This window comes from Serinus canaria, chromosome 7, assembly GCF_022539315.1.
Source record: "Serinus canaria isolate serCan28SL12 chromosome 7, serCan2020, whole genome shotgun sequence".
NCBI classification, from domain to species: domain Eukaryota; kingdom Metazoa; phylum Chordata; class Aves; order Passeriformes; family Fringillidae; genus Serinus; species Serinus canaria.
In genome coordinates this window covers 14,953,082-14,965,145 of record NC_066321.1, presented here as the reverse complement: position 1 = coordinate 14,965,145, position 12,064 = coordinate 14,953,082, and the positions used below count along the sequence as shown (strand labels likewise).

Sequence of the window (12,064 nt, the reverse complement as noted above, 5' to 3'; positions counted from 1 at the left end):
GCTTAGAATCACAGTCACAGAGTCACAGAATCATTAGGGTTGGAAAAGACATCCAAGATCCTCAGAGTCCAGCCTTTGACTGGACTACTAAAGCCAACTAAATCAGAGCACTAAGTGCCATGTTCAGTTGTTTCTTGAACACTTCCAGGGATGGTGCTTGTTCCCACATGGAAACTGCCTTTGCAAAGACCCACATCTCTCCGTGCAGGGTTTGGGTATCCTGGCCAGCTGTACACTTTGGTGTCCTGAGAACAGAAATCTGGGTCACTTGCTGGTTACTTGGTGATTACTGGACCTCAAAAACCTCTCACCTGGCCCCTGGAGTGGGAAGAGGGATGGGTTGTGCTAACCCCTAGCCCTGTGTTAGGCTGACCATAAGTCCTCTGGGGTGAGAGGGAGCCATTGTCCCTGTCCCCTATCTACCCTGCCCATGAGGTGTGCTGCAACCACACAGGCTGGCAGGGCAGAATAAATCAGGTGTTTGCTGGGAGCAGAGCTGGAAAAAGGCTCTGTTCCCCAGAGAGTCATATTTTGAGATGGAATTGGGATTCATGGTGGGGCTAAAGCTGCCTCTGGTTGCTTCCATGAAGCTGGCTGGACCCATCCCACAGTTGCCTCTGAACAACCAAGTAGCTGACTGGCTCTGTGCCCCAGTTTCCCTGTGTGCCACAAGCAGGAAGGTGCCTGTACCAGTCAGCAGCAGGAATGAGCGGTGGAGCTGAATTCTGCCTTTCTTTGTCTCTCCCTAGGGCCTCCCTCCGCAGCTACCCATCAGAAGGCAGCCCCCATGGCACGGTTACGCCTCCCCATGCCTCGGCTGAGCCCTTGTACCGGTCGCCTGTTGCCTCACAGATGCCCTCTGCTCACAGCAGCTACCAAAACTCGTCTCCATCTTCATTTGCAATGGTCCAAGGAGGGGTCCCGAGCTTGGCATACAGCAGCCCTGACTACCCTGATGGCCGAACTGGCCTCCAGCCAGAACCCCAAGCTCGGCCACAGCCACAGGTCAATGTGGTGGGGGTCCACACCCTGCCAGGGAGCCCCCGCAGCCTGCACCGGACAGTGGCTACGAATACACCACCCAGCCCTGGCTTCGGGCGAAGAGCCATCAACCCCAGCATGAGCAGCGGTCCTGGCAGCCCCAGCCTGGGCAGGCATGCTGTAGTGGCCCATGGCAACCTGGTGGCCCCACCAGGGAGCCCCAGCCTGTCCAGGCACCAAGCAGTGGCAGCCACATCCCCTGGCAGCCCCCTGTATGGCTACTCCAGCCCAGAGGAAAGGCACCTGACACTGTCTCGGCAGAGCAGCTCCTCTGGCTACCAGCCTCCCTCCACGCCGTCCTTCCCCGTCTCCCCGGCGTACTACCCCGGCACGAGCACGCCGCACTCCTCCTCCCCGGACTCGGCTGCCTACCGCCAGGGCAGCCCCACCTCGCAGCCTGCTCTGCCTGAGAAGCGGCGCATGTCAGCTGGGGACCGCTCCAACAGCCTCCCCAACTATGCCACTGTCAACGGCAAGGTGTCCTCACCCCTCTCCAGTGGCATGTCCAGCCCCAGCGGTGGGAGCGCCGTCACCTTCTCCCACACTCTGCCGGACTTCTCCAAGTTCTCCATGCCAGGTAAGGGATGCTCTTGGAGGTTCCTGCGTCCCCCTGTCCTACTCAGGGCTCTCCCCTCCTCCTCCTTGCTGGCTGTCAGGAAAGGGATTGCAGCCATGTCCTGATTTACCCCTCTTGTCCATCCGCAAACCAAAGGCACCGCTGGGGCTGGGGCCATTTCCTGCGCTTTCTGACAAATCCAAACAGGAAAAACACCGACTAGCATCTCTGGCATAAACAGCTTCCAGAGCTGTGTATGAGGAGATCAAAGCTCCTGGAGGCGATTTTTCTCCGCCGTGGGGATGCACTGACCTCTTGGCCCCGTTCCCAGAGGGCTTTACCCCACTGGGACCCCGCTGAGGCGCTGCCTCCTCATTTCCAATGGTGCGGTGCCCCGGGTGCCACCCTGCCTGGTACACTTTTGCCAGCTCTGGTTACATACACCTTGGTGACGTCAAGATTGGGCTGATAGGAGCAAGGGAATAAAGCTGTGGGGCAGCGGTGGCTCCGGCTGCTGGGCCAGTTTCTCTGCTGAGCAGGCAGCCCTTTGTGGGCACTCTGGCACTCGTCCTGGTCCTGTGACTCCCGTGGCCAAGGACCTTTCCCAGCGGGGAAGCATGAGCAATTAAAACCCATAACAATTAACAAGCAGCTTGGAGAGTGGAGTGAGCCCCCTGCCTCTCTGAAGGAGACCAGATTGCTGAGGGCTGATAACATGTCTCCAGCAGAGATGCTATCCAATCCTCTTGGTTGTTTGCCTTGTTGTTTTTGGAAAGCAGGTGGTTGTAAATGTTGCCTGAGTAAATGACAGCTTCACAGCCAGAGGACCAGCTCCCATCAGGGCTGCGCCTCTGCTGGGCACTGAACAAGACACAGTCAGACTGGGGCTGCTTTGCCTAGGGTAGATTTACCTGTCTAGTTCCTTTTCACAGAGCAAAGATAAGGGAAGACATTTATTTTTATGAAGTGTGATCTAAATCTTGAACATTAGAGAGCAGTGAAGGTCCTCTGAAGTCAGGATCTCTCTGGCACCTCCAGACATACCTCTTTCCTCCAGCAGTTTTTATTTCACCTGGCCAGCTTCTTTTAAATGAAGAATTTCCATTTTGTCTCTGGCTAAGTGCCATGGGGGCTCATCTGACACACAGCCCTTCAAGGCCCCTTGAGCTTGGATTTAACTTTAGATGCCCAGCAGCCCCATAAGCTCCAGGTAGTGATTAGCCTGTCTGGGTATGGGGAGCTGGGTTGAGGTTAGTGCAATGTGCTGGATCTGAAAAGAGGTGGACGTATTAATTCTTTGGCTGGATGTAGAGTTTCAGATACAGCATCTTTTAACTTTTTTCTTGTCTTTTCTTCCCTTTCCTGCAGACATCAGTCCCGAGACTCGTGCCAATGTCAAGTTTGTGCAGGATACTTCCAAGTACTGGTACAAACCAGACATCTCCAGGGAGCAGGGTAAGTAGATGACACAGGGGTGGGAGTTGGGATGTGTCTGGGATCACAGGGATTACCAAGGATTTCCTTTAGGGATTGGGTTGAGAGTGAAGGTGAATAGTGACTACTCAGGCTGCTGCAGATGCGTGATCAAAACCCCATTCAGCTGCAGGTTTGTGTGCTGTGGGCTCTTCAGACCTTCCTCTTGGTAGAAGAGCTCCAGTCCCTGCAGTGTGCAGTGGATCTATCTTTGCAGTTCAGGGTGCAAAACACCTGGATCTTGAGCTAATAATGCTCAGAGGTGTCTTGGAAACATGCTAAAAAGAGTGGGGAGAACAAGGTGGCAGCAGGATGCCTTCAGGGGCATGGTCCCAGCATTTGGGCCTTGGCTTCTGCTTGCTCTCCAGTACTTGGTTGCTCAGACATAGGCTGGGAACTGGAGATGCCCACACAAGGGCAGTGGAGGTGGGGGGAGATGAGCCTGTGCCTAGCAACCCACTCAGACATGCAGGAGGCATGGTAACATTGTGGTGCCTGGCTATGAGATGTGGAGCTGGGGAACCCCGTCCAACCCACACCTGCTGGTGTCCTCAGGGTGTGTTGGTTCTCACTATGCCTCTCTGAGCTCTGCCATTCTCTCCTGCAGCCATTGCCCTGCTGAAGGACAGGGAGCCGGGGGCTTTCATCATCCGAGACAGCCACTCCTTCCGGGGAGCCTATGGCCTCGCCATGAAAGTTGCTTCTCCGCCTCCCACGGTCATGCAGCAGAACAAGAAAGGTATTGTGTGCCCTTCTCCTTCCCACGCTGAGATGCTTTCCATCGTTCAGCCAGGGCGAGCGGGCAGCTGGGGCTGCCGAGCCAGTCGTGCCCTTGGGTATGTGCTGATGTGGCAGGATCCCTGCCTCCCAGGGCACAGGGAAGCACCAGACATCCTCTGCCCTGAGCTGTGGAGGGCTCAGGAGTACCTACATCTTGGACTTCAGTCTAATGAAATGGGTACAGCCTCTCCAGCCCACCAGCACTCTGGGGGAGCTTGGCTTGGGGTTGACATGTGCAAAGGGACAGATTTGAGAAGGGTGTGTGTGGTGTTAGGGACCTGTCTCTTGAGCTGGAGGACCGGTTCCTTAATGGTACTGCACAGTAATAGGAGGAGGGTGGCTCTGGTGTGAGAACCTCTCATCTCTTCCCAGGAGACTTGACCAACGAGCTGGTGAGGCACTTCCTCATTGAGACTAGCTCACGAGGTGTGAAACTAAAAGGATGTCCCAACGAGCCTAATTTTGGTAAGTGTCCCCAGCGTGCTTTCCGCATGTGGGGTTGGGTTGGGAGAGCCTTGCCTTCGCCATAGTGTCAAAGCAGAACTGTCTGGGAGAGCCTGTTACTGCCTCGTGTCCCTGTGTAACTGAATCCTGTGGGCTGTTGGAGCCTCTGTGTTCATGCACACTCATGAGAGCACACAAATGTGCCCTGAGCATAGGTACATACCTTTCTACACACACGTAGGACAGCTGATGCTGCTGGGAGGGTGGAGAGCAGGGGCTCCCCTTGTTTCATTTATTCCGTGACTAATGTTGTCTGAGGAGCTGCATGAAGACCTTTGCTGCATTTTTTGTTCCTAAAGTGGCCCTTGCACCTCCGTCCCCTCCCTGAGCCATCTGTGGAGGGCTACATGGTGGTTTCAGTGAGAGGAATTGCCACATGTGGCATTAGGACCATTAGTGAAGAAACCCACCTAAAAGCCTGTTTCCATCCACCCAGAGCAATGGTGACCTAATCAGGGAAAGCTGGAGTTTCTTGTTCCTTTCCTTGGTTAATGGTTATCATGCTTTGGATTGTGTGGTTCCATAGCCCAATGATTTTGCAAAAGGATCATTGTATTAACCCAGCAGGTGCAAACAATTCTTCATCTGGCAACACTGGCCCTGTGCTGACCATCTTCCCTCTCTCCCCAGGCTGTCTCTCAGCACTGGTGTACCAGCACTCCATCACGCCCTTGGCCCTGCCCTGCAAGCTGGTCATTCCTGACCGAGGTAAGAGCATTGCATCTGTCCTCACAGCCTGCAGGGAGGGGGTAGGTTTCCAAGCAGGGAGCACCAGTAACCATCCCGTGTCTTCTAGATCCCATGGAGGAAAAGAAAGACTCTGCGTCAGCCACCAACTCAGCTACGGACCTCCTCAAACAGGGTGCAGGTGAATTGAGAGGGGTTGTCACGGGGTGAACTTGGCTTGGAGAACTGCTTTACTCCATGTCTGCTGTCTCCCTTTGCAGCCTGCAACGTCCTCTTCATCAACTCAGTGGAGATGGAGTCTCTGACGGGCCCCCAGGCCATCTCGAAGGCTGTTGCTGAGACACTGGTGGCTGACCCCACGCCCACAGCTACCATTGTTCACTTCAAAGTCTCTGCACAAGGCATCACCTTAACGGACAACCAGAGGAAGTAAGAGCCTCCATGGCCACATCTCTGGCTAAAAGCCAGCATTGGCTAATTCCCAAAGCCAATAGGGCTGTGATTCAGGAAGTGTGTTGGTGAAGGATGTCCCTGGGATGGCATCAACCTGGTCATGGACATGGCTGGGCTTTGTCCTTGACTCTTGGAACATCCAATGGGGTATCTATGGCAGTGTCCCCTGGGCTGATGGAGCTGGGTTGTGGTGGGCCAGTGGTGGAGCTTCCCTGGCCCTGATATTCCTCGCTTTGTGTTTCAGATTGTTCTTCCGAAGACACTACCCCCTCAATACTGTCACCTTCTGTGACTTGGACCCCCAGGAACGAAAGTGAGTGCCCTAACCTGGGGGGAGCACATGACTCCCTGCCTTTCACCCCTCTAGCCTCCTGGGATGCTTGGAGCAGGGTCTTTGCTTGCTCTCTGCTCTTGCAGAGAGCAGGAATGCAAGGTCCCCCTGGATATTGTGGTGCAGTCCCAACTTCTTCTGGTGACTTTTTTGTGTCTCCAAGCACCTTCATGCTGAGGGAGAGGTGCATCATTTTTCCATAAAGCCAAGCCTGTGCAAAGCCAGGCTGGCCTTCCAGCATTGGTGTGGTGGCCCCCGTCATGGGCCTGTCTCTCTGTGGGGTGCAGGAGGGTCCATCTCTCACATCTTCTCTTCTTGCAGGTGGACTAAAACTGATGGCAGCGGCCCAGCCAAGTAAGTACTTTCTGTGCTTCCCAGCAGATTCCTCCCAGCTGCTGTCGAGGTGGCTTCTGCCTGTGTTTAGGCATTGGCTGGGAGATGCCCTGTGCAGGGCATCCTGGCTGTGTTTGAGGTGGGCTCAGCTCCTCACTGCAGGAGTGTTTCACCCAAGCATGAGATCATAGTCTTGGGAACTCTGGATGCATCTTTTAGGCCCAAATTCCTAGTGAGAGCAGACATGGCTCTTGCTGAACTGACCAAACTGGAAACTCTCCCAACACTGGGAGAGTTGGGGAGTCGTTGAGAACCAGCTTATGGAGCAGAGCTGGGGTTATGCTGATGGCATGTGATCTACTGGTCATCTCTTCCCTTTCTTCCTGTCCTGACCCATGGGAGCACAGAGCTGTTGGCTGAGCCCATTTGCAGGGGCCAGCTCCCACTAATTTTAGCCATTGTGTGAGCGAAGGGGTTTTTATTAGGATGTCCAGCTGCTGGGATATTTTCCCTCCCCAATTAGAAATGCCGTAGCCTGGGCCTGTCTCACATTCTGTTCCCCCTGTATTTATAACTTGAGTTTGCACATTCTAATTAAAAAAAAAAAATAAGGGACATTTTATTCATCAGGGGAGAGACAGACAGAAATAACCACATGGTCTCATTCAGCTTCCTGTGTCCTTGCATGGCCTTCATCTCTTAGAGGGTCTGCCCCAAAGGCCAGCGCATCTCACCTCTGGCTTCAAGAGGCCAAACCCAGGCAATGCTGTGCTCATCTGGAAGATCCCTTCTTTGGAATGGACTTGGGAAGGGTGTCAGAGATGTTTAGAGCAAGGGCGGTTGGGTCAAGAAATAATTGAAACTTGGCCTTCAAAGAAACTGAGCAAAGAGGAGGGAAGAGGAGATGGGCCTTCGTGCAGGCTGGTTTGGGGTGTATCCTTCTGTGTTGTGAGAGATGGATGTTAAAGGGGGAAAGTGGGACAAAACCATGTTGGAAGAGGGTGGTAGTAATCTGTGCAGGAGCAATATTGAGGCTCTTTCCTTCTCCCCACACAGGCTCTTCGGCTTTGTGGCCAGGAAGCAAGGGAGCACCACAGACAACATCTGCCACCTCTTTGCTGAGCTGGACCCAGACCAGCCAGCTGCAGCCATCGTCAACTTTGTCTCCAGAGTCATGCTTGGCTCCGGCCAGAAGAGATGAGCTGGCACTTGCGGGTGATTCTTGAATTTTGGAGAAGGACTTGGAGCTGATCCGAGAAGGAGTGTGAGGAAGTGCATTGTGGGAGAGGGAAGTGAATTGGGGGGGGGAAGGGTTGGAATTTTGGAGGAAAACAGCAAACAACAAAAAAACACCAAAAAAACCCCTAAAAACTCAACACGAGCCAAACACACACGTAGAGGAGCCAAAGCCACGCACCTACGGAGGAGAGCCACAAAGTCACGCCAGACGGGATGCATGTCCCATTGCAGGGAAGGTGACCAAAGCAAAGGCGGCAGTGAGGGGTGTGTTTCCAGCATCCATGGCCTCAAGTGGTGACATCCATTTGGGACTAAATGTGGGACCATGACTGGTGTTTTCCATCTGGAAAAAAAAGAGGCAACTGGCAAAACCCATGGAAGAAGCTTCATCCCAGCAGCTCCATCTGCTGTGTATTTGAACTGACCTGTAGGAGATAATGGCATGCACTGGGTCTATGGGACACCAGAGGAGATGCTTTCAGAAACCTTCCCTTGTCCAGCTGCAGAGGAGGGTCCTCACTGGTCCCTGTGCATCCCCTAAAACCTGCTCATGACCTTGCTGAGGACATGTGGAAATTGGTCCTGAACCTTCCACTCCCTGGGGAGCTTGGCCATGGGCTGACCTTTGCTGACCCAGAGGCCAGCACCAGTCACAGGTGAGATGCTGTGAGTCCACCCAGAGAGGGGGGTCAAGCTGTTTCTCCACTTCCCCAGGGGTTCTTGTTCCCCCCAGCCTGTGAGGAGGTGTGGGGGTTCCTGCCACCCAGCACCTGGGAAAGGTGGATACTCCCCAAGAACCTGGAGGATGCAGAAAGTCGCCTCCTCTCCCATCTTCCCCTTTTCCCTCCCATCACTAGTCCTCTTTGACAGTTTTCTCCTGCGGCCTGTCACATTCTCTTAACACAAAAAAAGCAAAACAGAAAGGAAAGGAATAGTTGTAATAATAATAATGATTATAATAATAGCGGATGCTGGCACAGGTGGGTTCCCTGTGCAAAGCAGCAGACCCGTGGCTACCCCTATCTAGCTCTTCGGAGACACACAAGCGGTTTTTAAATTGCATGGACATTCAAGTTGCACGAAAGGCAAATGACTACAAGTAACTCAGGCGCTTTTTTTCTCCTTTTGTTTTGGAGGCCACGTTAAAAAAACAAAGAAAAACAAGGAAGAAAATTAAAAAAAAAAAAAGTAAGGGGCCTGCAGTGGCTGGGCAGCTTTGGCTCAGTGGGGAGGTAACAGGTCCTCTGAGAGCCACCCTGGTTGATGCATGTGTACCCCCTAAACCATCTGGTTCGAGGCTTATGCCCCTGAAATGCACCATAGTTTTGCAGTGATTTCAGTGCTGTTGGCTTTTCCCTTAGCTTTGGTAGGTGAGGAGGGCAAGTTGGGTGGAGAGAGGGGCAGAGGGCCTCTGTGCCACTGCAGGGGGAGAGATCATGGTGGGGGTGCAGCAGGTGGAGGTCCCGGCCCTATGGTGCTGGGGAGGGGGCAGAGGATGTTTTGGTCACATGTACAGGTTTAGGGCAGGAGGAATGGTCCAGCTGGAGTTGCGGGGTCACTGATGAGCCCTCTGCTGCAAATATTCCCCCTGAGAGCTTTTTTGGACAAAGTTTTCAGTGCAAAGTGGCCCAGATAGTCTTTTGGAGACAAAAATTAGACACACAGCACTGCAGTCCCTTGGAGAGCTTGTCTCCCATGGACCACCCTTGCCTTGATAGCTATAATATATATACAAGCTATACTGACAAAATACTGTAAGCTAATGAAATGTTAAGGAGGAAAAAAAAGGTTAAATTTACGCTCCAAAAATATTTATTTTCGCCATATCGCTTTCTGCGCATCATATCTCCCCCACTATATCCCCCCCTTCCCCTGCCCTGGGGAAACACCTGCATGTTAAAAGAAAATCCAGAGCAAGGCAAAATACAGATGGGGGAAGAGGCGGGGGCCCCTGTGTGGGGTGGCTGCGTGTGAGCGGTGCGTGTGTGCAGGGTGTGTGTGTGTGTGTGTGTGTGTGTGTGTGCGGGGGAGCGAGCGGCGTGCGCGGCCGCACAGGGCTGCCAGGGCCACGGGCTCTGCTGATGTACTGAGGTGTGAAAGGAGGGGTAGCGAGGAGTTGGTTGTGAGATGGTGGTGGGACAGGAGGTTCTGGGAGGGCTTTCCCCTCCCTGGCTCCCTGGCCGCACGGATGCAGAGATCTTTTAATTTTTGACATTTCCAAAAAGTGATTCCCTCCTTCTGCGAAATTCAAGCGAGACAAGAGATGATCTCACCCGTAATCTCCTCACCCTGCCATTCACCCATCAGAGAAAACACTGTGTTTATAGATATATAAAGATATATTTTTGAAAGCCTCTATTTTTCAGACTTGGTTTTCTCACTGCTAAGAAGAGAGATTATAATAATGTAATTTTATTTTAATCTGCTGCCTTGGAAACTGGTGCTTGGAACTCCTATTTCTCTTTTTCTCCCCATACAAATGAAGCAGATCTAAGCACCCCAGTGATGTTTCATAGAAGCCAACCCCAGCAGATACCTGCCAATAGCATCACACTTGCTTCGGGCCCTGAGCCTCTCCTGGCTTCCACACTAATCCACTAGCTGAAAATTTAGACTGTATCCAAATCTCAAACACTAACAAAATCATCTGATGATTTTATTATTTTTTTAACACACAGCTAATCACCTTCCAATGATGTAGCCGGGTGTTTATCAGCTCCATTTAAAGGCACTTTTTTCCCTTTAGCTCCCTTTTTAAAGAAGGTTTTATGGTGTAACAACCCTTTCTGTCCCCGGGAGAGACCATCAGCAGCATTTAGGATTGCCCAGGTCCTGGGGCTGGCGGGGACATAGTGTTGATATTTTTTCCTTATGAAAGGGACAGAAAATACTCTTTGGTTTTTTTTTTCCTTTTTTTTTTTAAAGTGCAGTCATGCTATTTGAGATTTGAGCTTGCACGAGTTAAGCCCAGCATATGTTTCATTGTAATCACACTGCCATTGTCAGCAGCCGGATGGTATCTCTCTCTCTCTGTCGTTCACACACACACACACACACACACACACACACACAAACACACACATCCCTCTTTCCTACACAAAGAACTGCATATATTCTTGCCAAAGATATCCTTAAAAACGCACTTTCCCCCACATATATATAGATAGATATATATTATTTTTTTTGTGTGTGTGTAAATTTATTGTACGTGCCCTTTTTTGTGTCAGTTTGTTCTTTGAAGAAGCCCGTCCTGCCTTTGCTGTCGATATTGCTGTCTATTGGGAAATGCTCCCTGGGGAGGTAATTTGCTGTCTGTCCCGCTCAGTGGCACCTGCAGTGCACAAAATGTGGGGTTCCCATTCAATGGGGCTGCCTCTGGCTCTGCCCCTGGGAGCTGTTCTAGGAGATGATCCATGTCATCAGCTGGTGATGGGATGTACCATTGCATGGTCTTCACCAGTCCCTCATCACCAGTGGAGACAGCAGGGCTCATGGTTTTGAGCAGAGTTTGGGATTGCTCTGAATGCAACATTTGCTGGCTGCCTCCTGGTGAAATTACACATGGAAAACAAACCAGGTAGGGGAAAAAACCCAACCCAGCCTCTGGGCATTGATTTTTTCAGTGAATTCAACCGCCTGAACCAAAGCGCAAAGTAAATCCCCACCCAGCAGGTCGGGCAGGTAAAGAAACCAGTTGTCCCAAAAACCCCAGACAACAGCATCAACAAAAGGCAACCCTTCCCATTGGAGCAGGCAGGATGATCAGACAGCAAAGGAGCCCGCAGGGGCTTGTTTCATTTTGTTCGTTTGTTTTGCAAATTGCGAGGTTGGTTTGGGGTTACTATATTTTTTTCTTTTCCTTAAAAAGGAAAAAAAAAAAGAAAGAAAAAAGGAAGCAATATGACGTTTCTGTTGGCGGATCCTGTGCCGCCGTGTTATGCGTGGGGTTTTTTTTTTGTTATTGTTGTTGTTGTCTTTGTTACTTTGGGAATGTTACAGATTTATTTGCTAATCAGTGTTAACAAACGGTTTCAAACTTTTAGACTCGCCCATTTCTGTGTATTTATATAGATGGAAAAAAAATACATTATATTTTGTATCTTTATGCCCATAATGTTGTCGTGCGTGTAAGGATGGCTTCGGTCGCACCATGTCCGTGTGTGAATGTCACTCCGCTGTTGTCTTCCCATTGTACAGATGTCGGATTCTCTGCAGTTCATTGTATTGCTTTATAAAGTGGTAAAAACAACAAAAAAAAGGAACCAGTTATATAAAATATACTGTTGCTTGGAATGCCAGCTTGGTGTTTGGATTGCTGGAAATGTATCTTGAAATTTAAGGGAGCATAGCAATAAATGCTCTGGTGTTTTTGTCCAGGGGAAAAAAACCCCAAAACACAAAATCATATGAAGAGCTGGTGGGCGCTGTTTTCTCGGGGCTGTCGTTCCCCCCGTTCCTCAATGGCAGACTGGGGCCCCCGGACAGACGCCGGGCGGTGGGTGTGGGAAGAAGGAGGGGCTGTGCTGCTGCTTGTCAGCCTCCAGCCGCAGCTTGTGTTCACCAGATGCTGGCTAACCAGACAGCCCCCAAACTTCCGACACGGCTCCAGCTCCAGCCTGGGCTTTTGTTTACCAGCAGGGATCTCTCCAGCTTGCCCTGCAGGCACT

At 51.6% G+C, this 12,064-nt stretch overlaps 1 protein-coding gene across 13 annotated transcripts in view; it reads left to right on the top strand.

Moving 5' to 3' along the window:
* TNS1 (tensin 1) overlaps nt 1-11,695 on the top strand; it is a 68,999-nt gene extending 57,304 nt beyond the window's left edge. For all 13 annotated transcript variants that reach the window (XM_050976621.1, XM_050976619.1, XM_050976622.1 and 10 more), the window contains 10 exons: nt 750-1,618; nt 2,966-3,052; nt 3,678-3,809; nt 4,223-4,315; nt 4,985-5,062; nt 5,151-5,222; nt 5,302-5,470; nt 5,739-5,807; nt 6,147-6,179; nt 7,215-11,695. In XM_050976621.1, the coding sequence (XP_050832578.1) occupies nt 750-1,618; nt 2,966-3,052; nt 3,678-3,809; nt 4,223-4,315; nt 4,985-5,062; nt 5,151-5,222; nt 5,302-5,470; nt 5,739-5,807; nt 6,147-6,179; nt 7,215-7,359 (1,747 nt within the window). In that variant the 3' untranslated portion in view covers nt 7,360-11,695. The remainder of the gene's footprint in view (nt 1-749; nt 1,619-2,965; nt 3,053-3,677; nt 3,810-4,222; nt 4,316-4,984; nt 5,063-5,150; nt 5,223-5,301; nt 5,471-5,738; nt 5,808-6,146; nt 6,180-7,214) is intronic.
* Nucleotides 11,696-12,064: the final 369 nt, after the last annotated feature.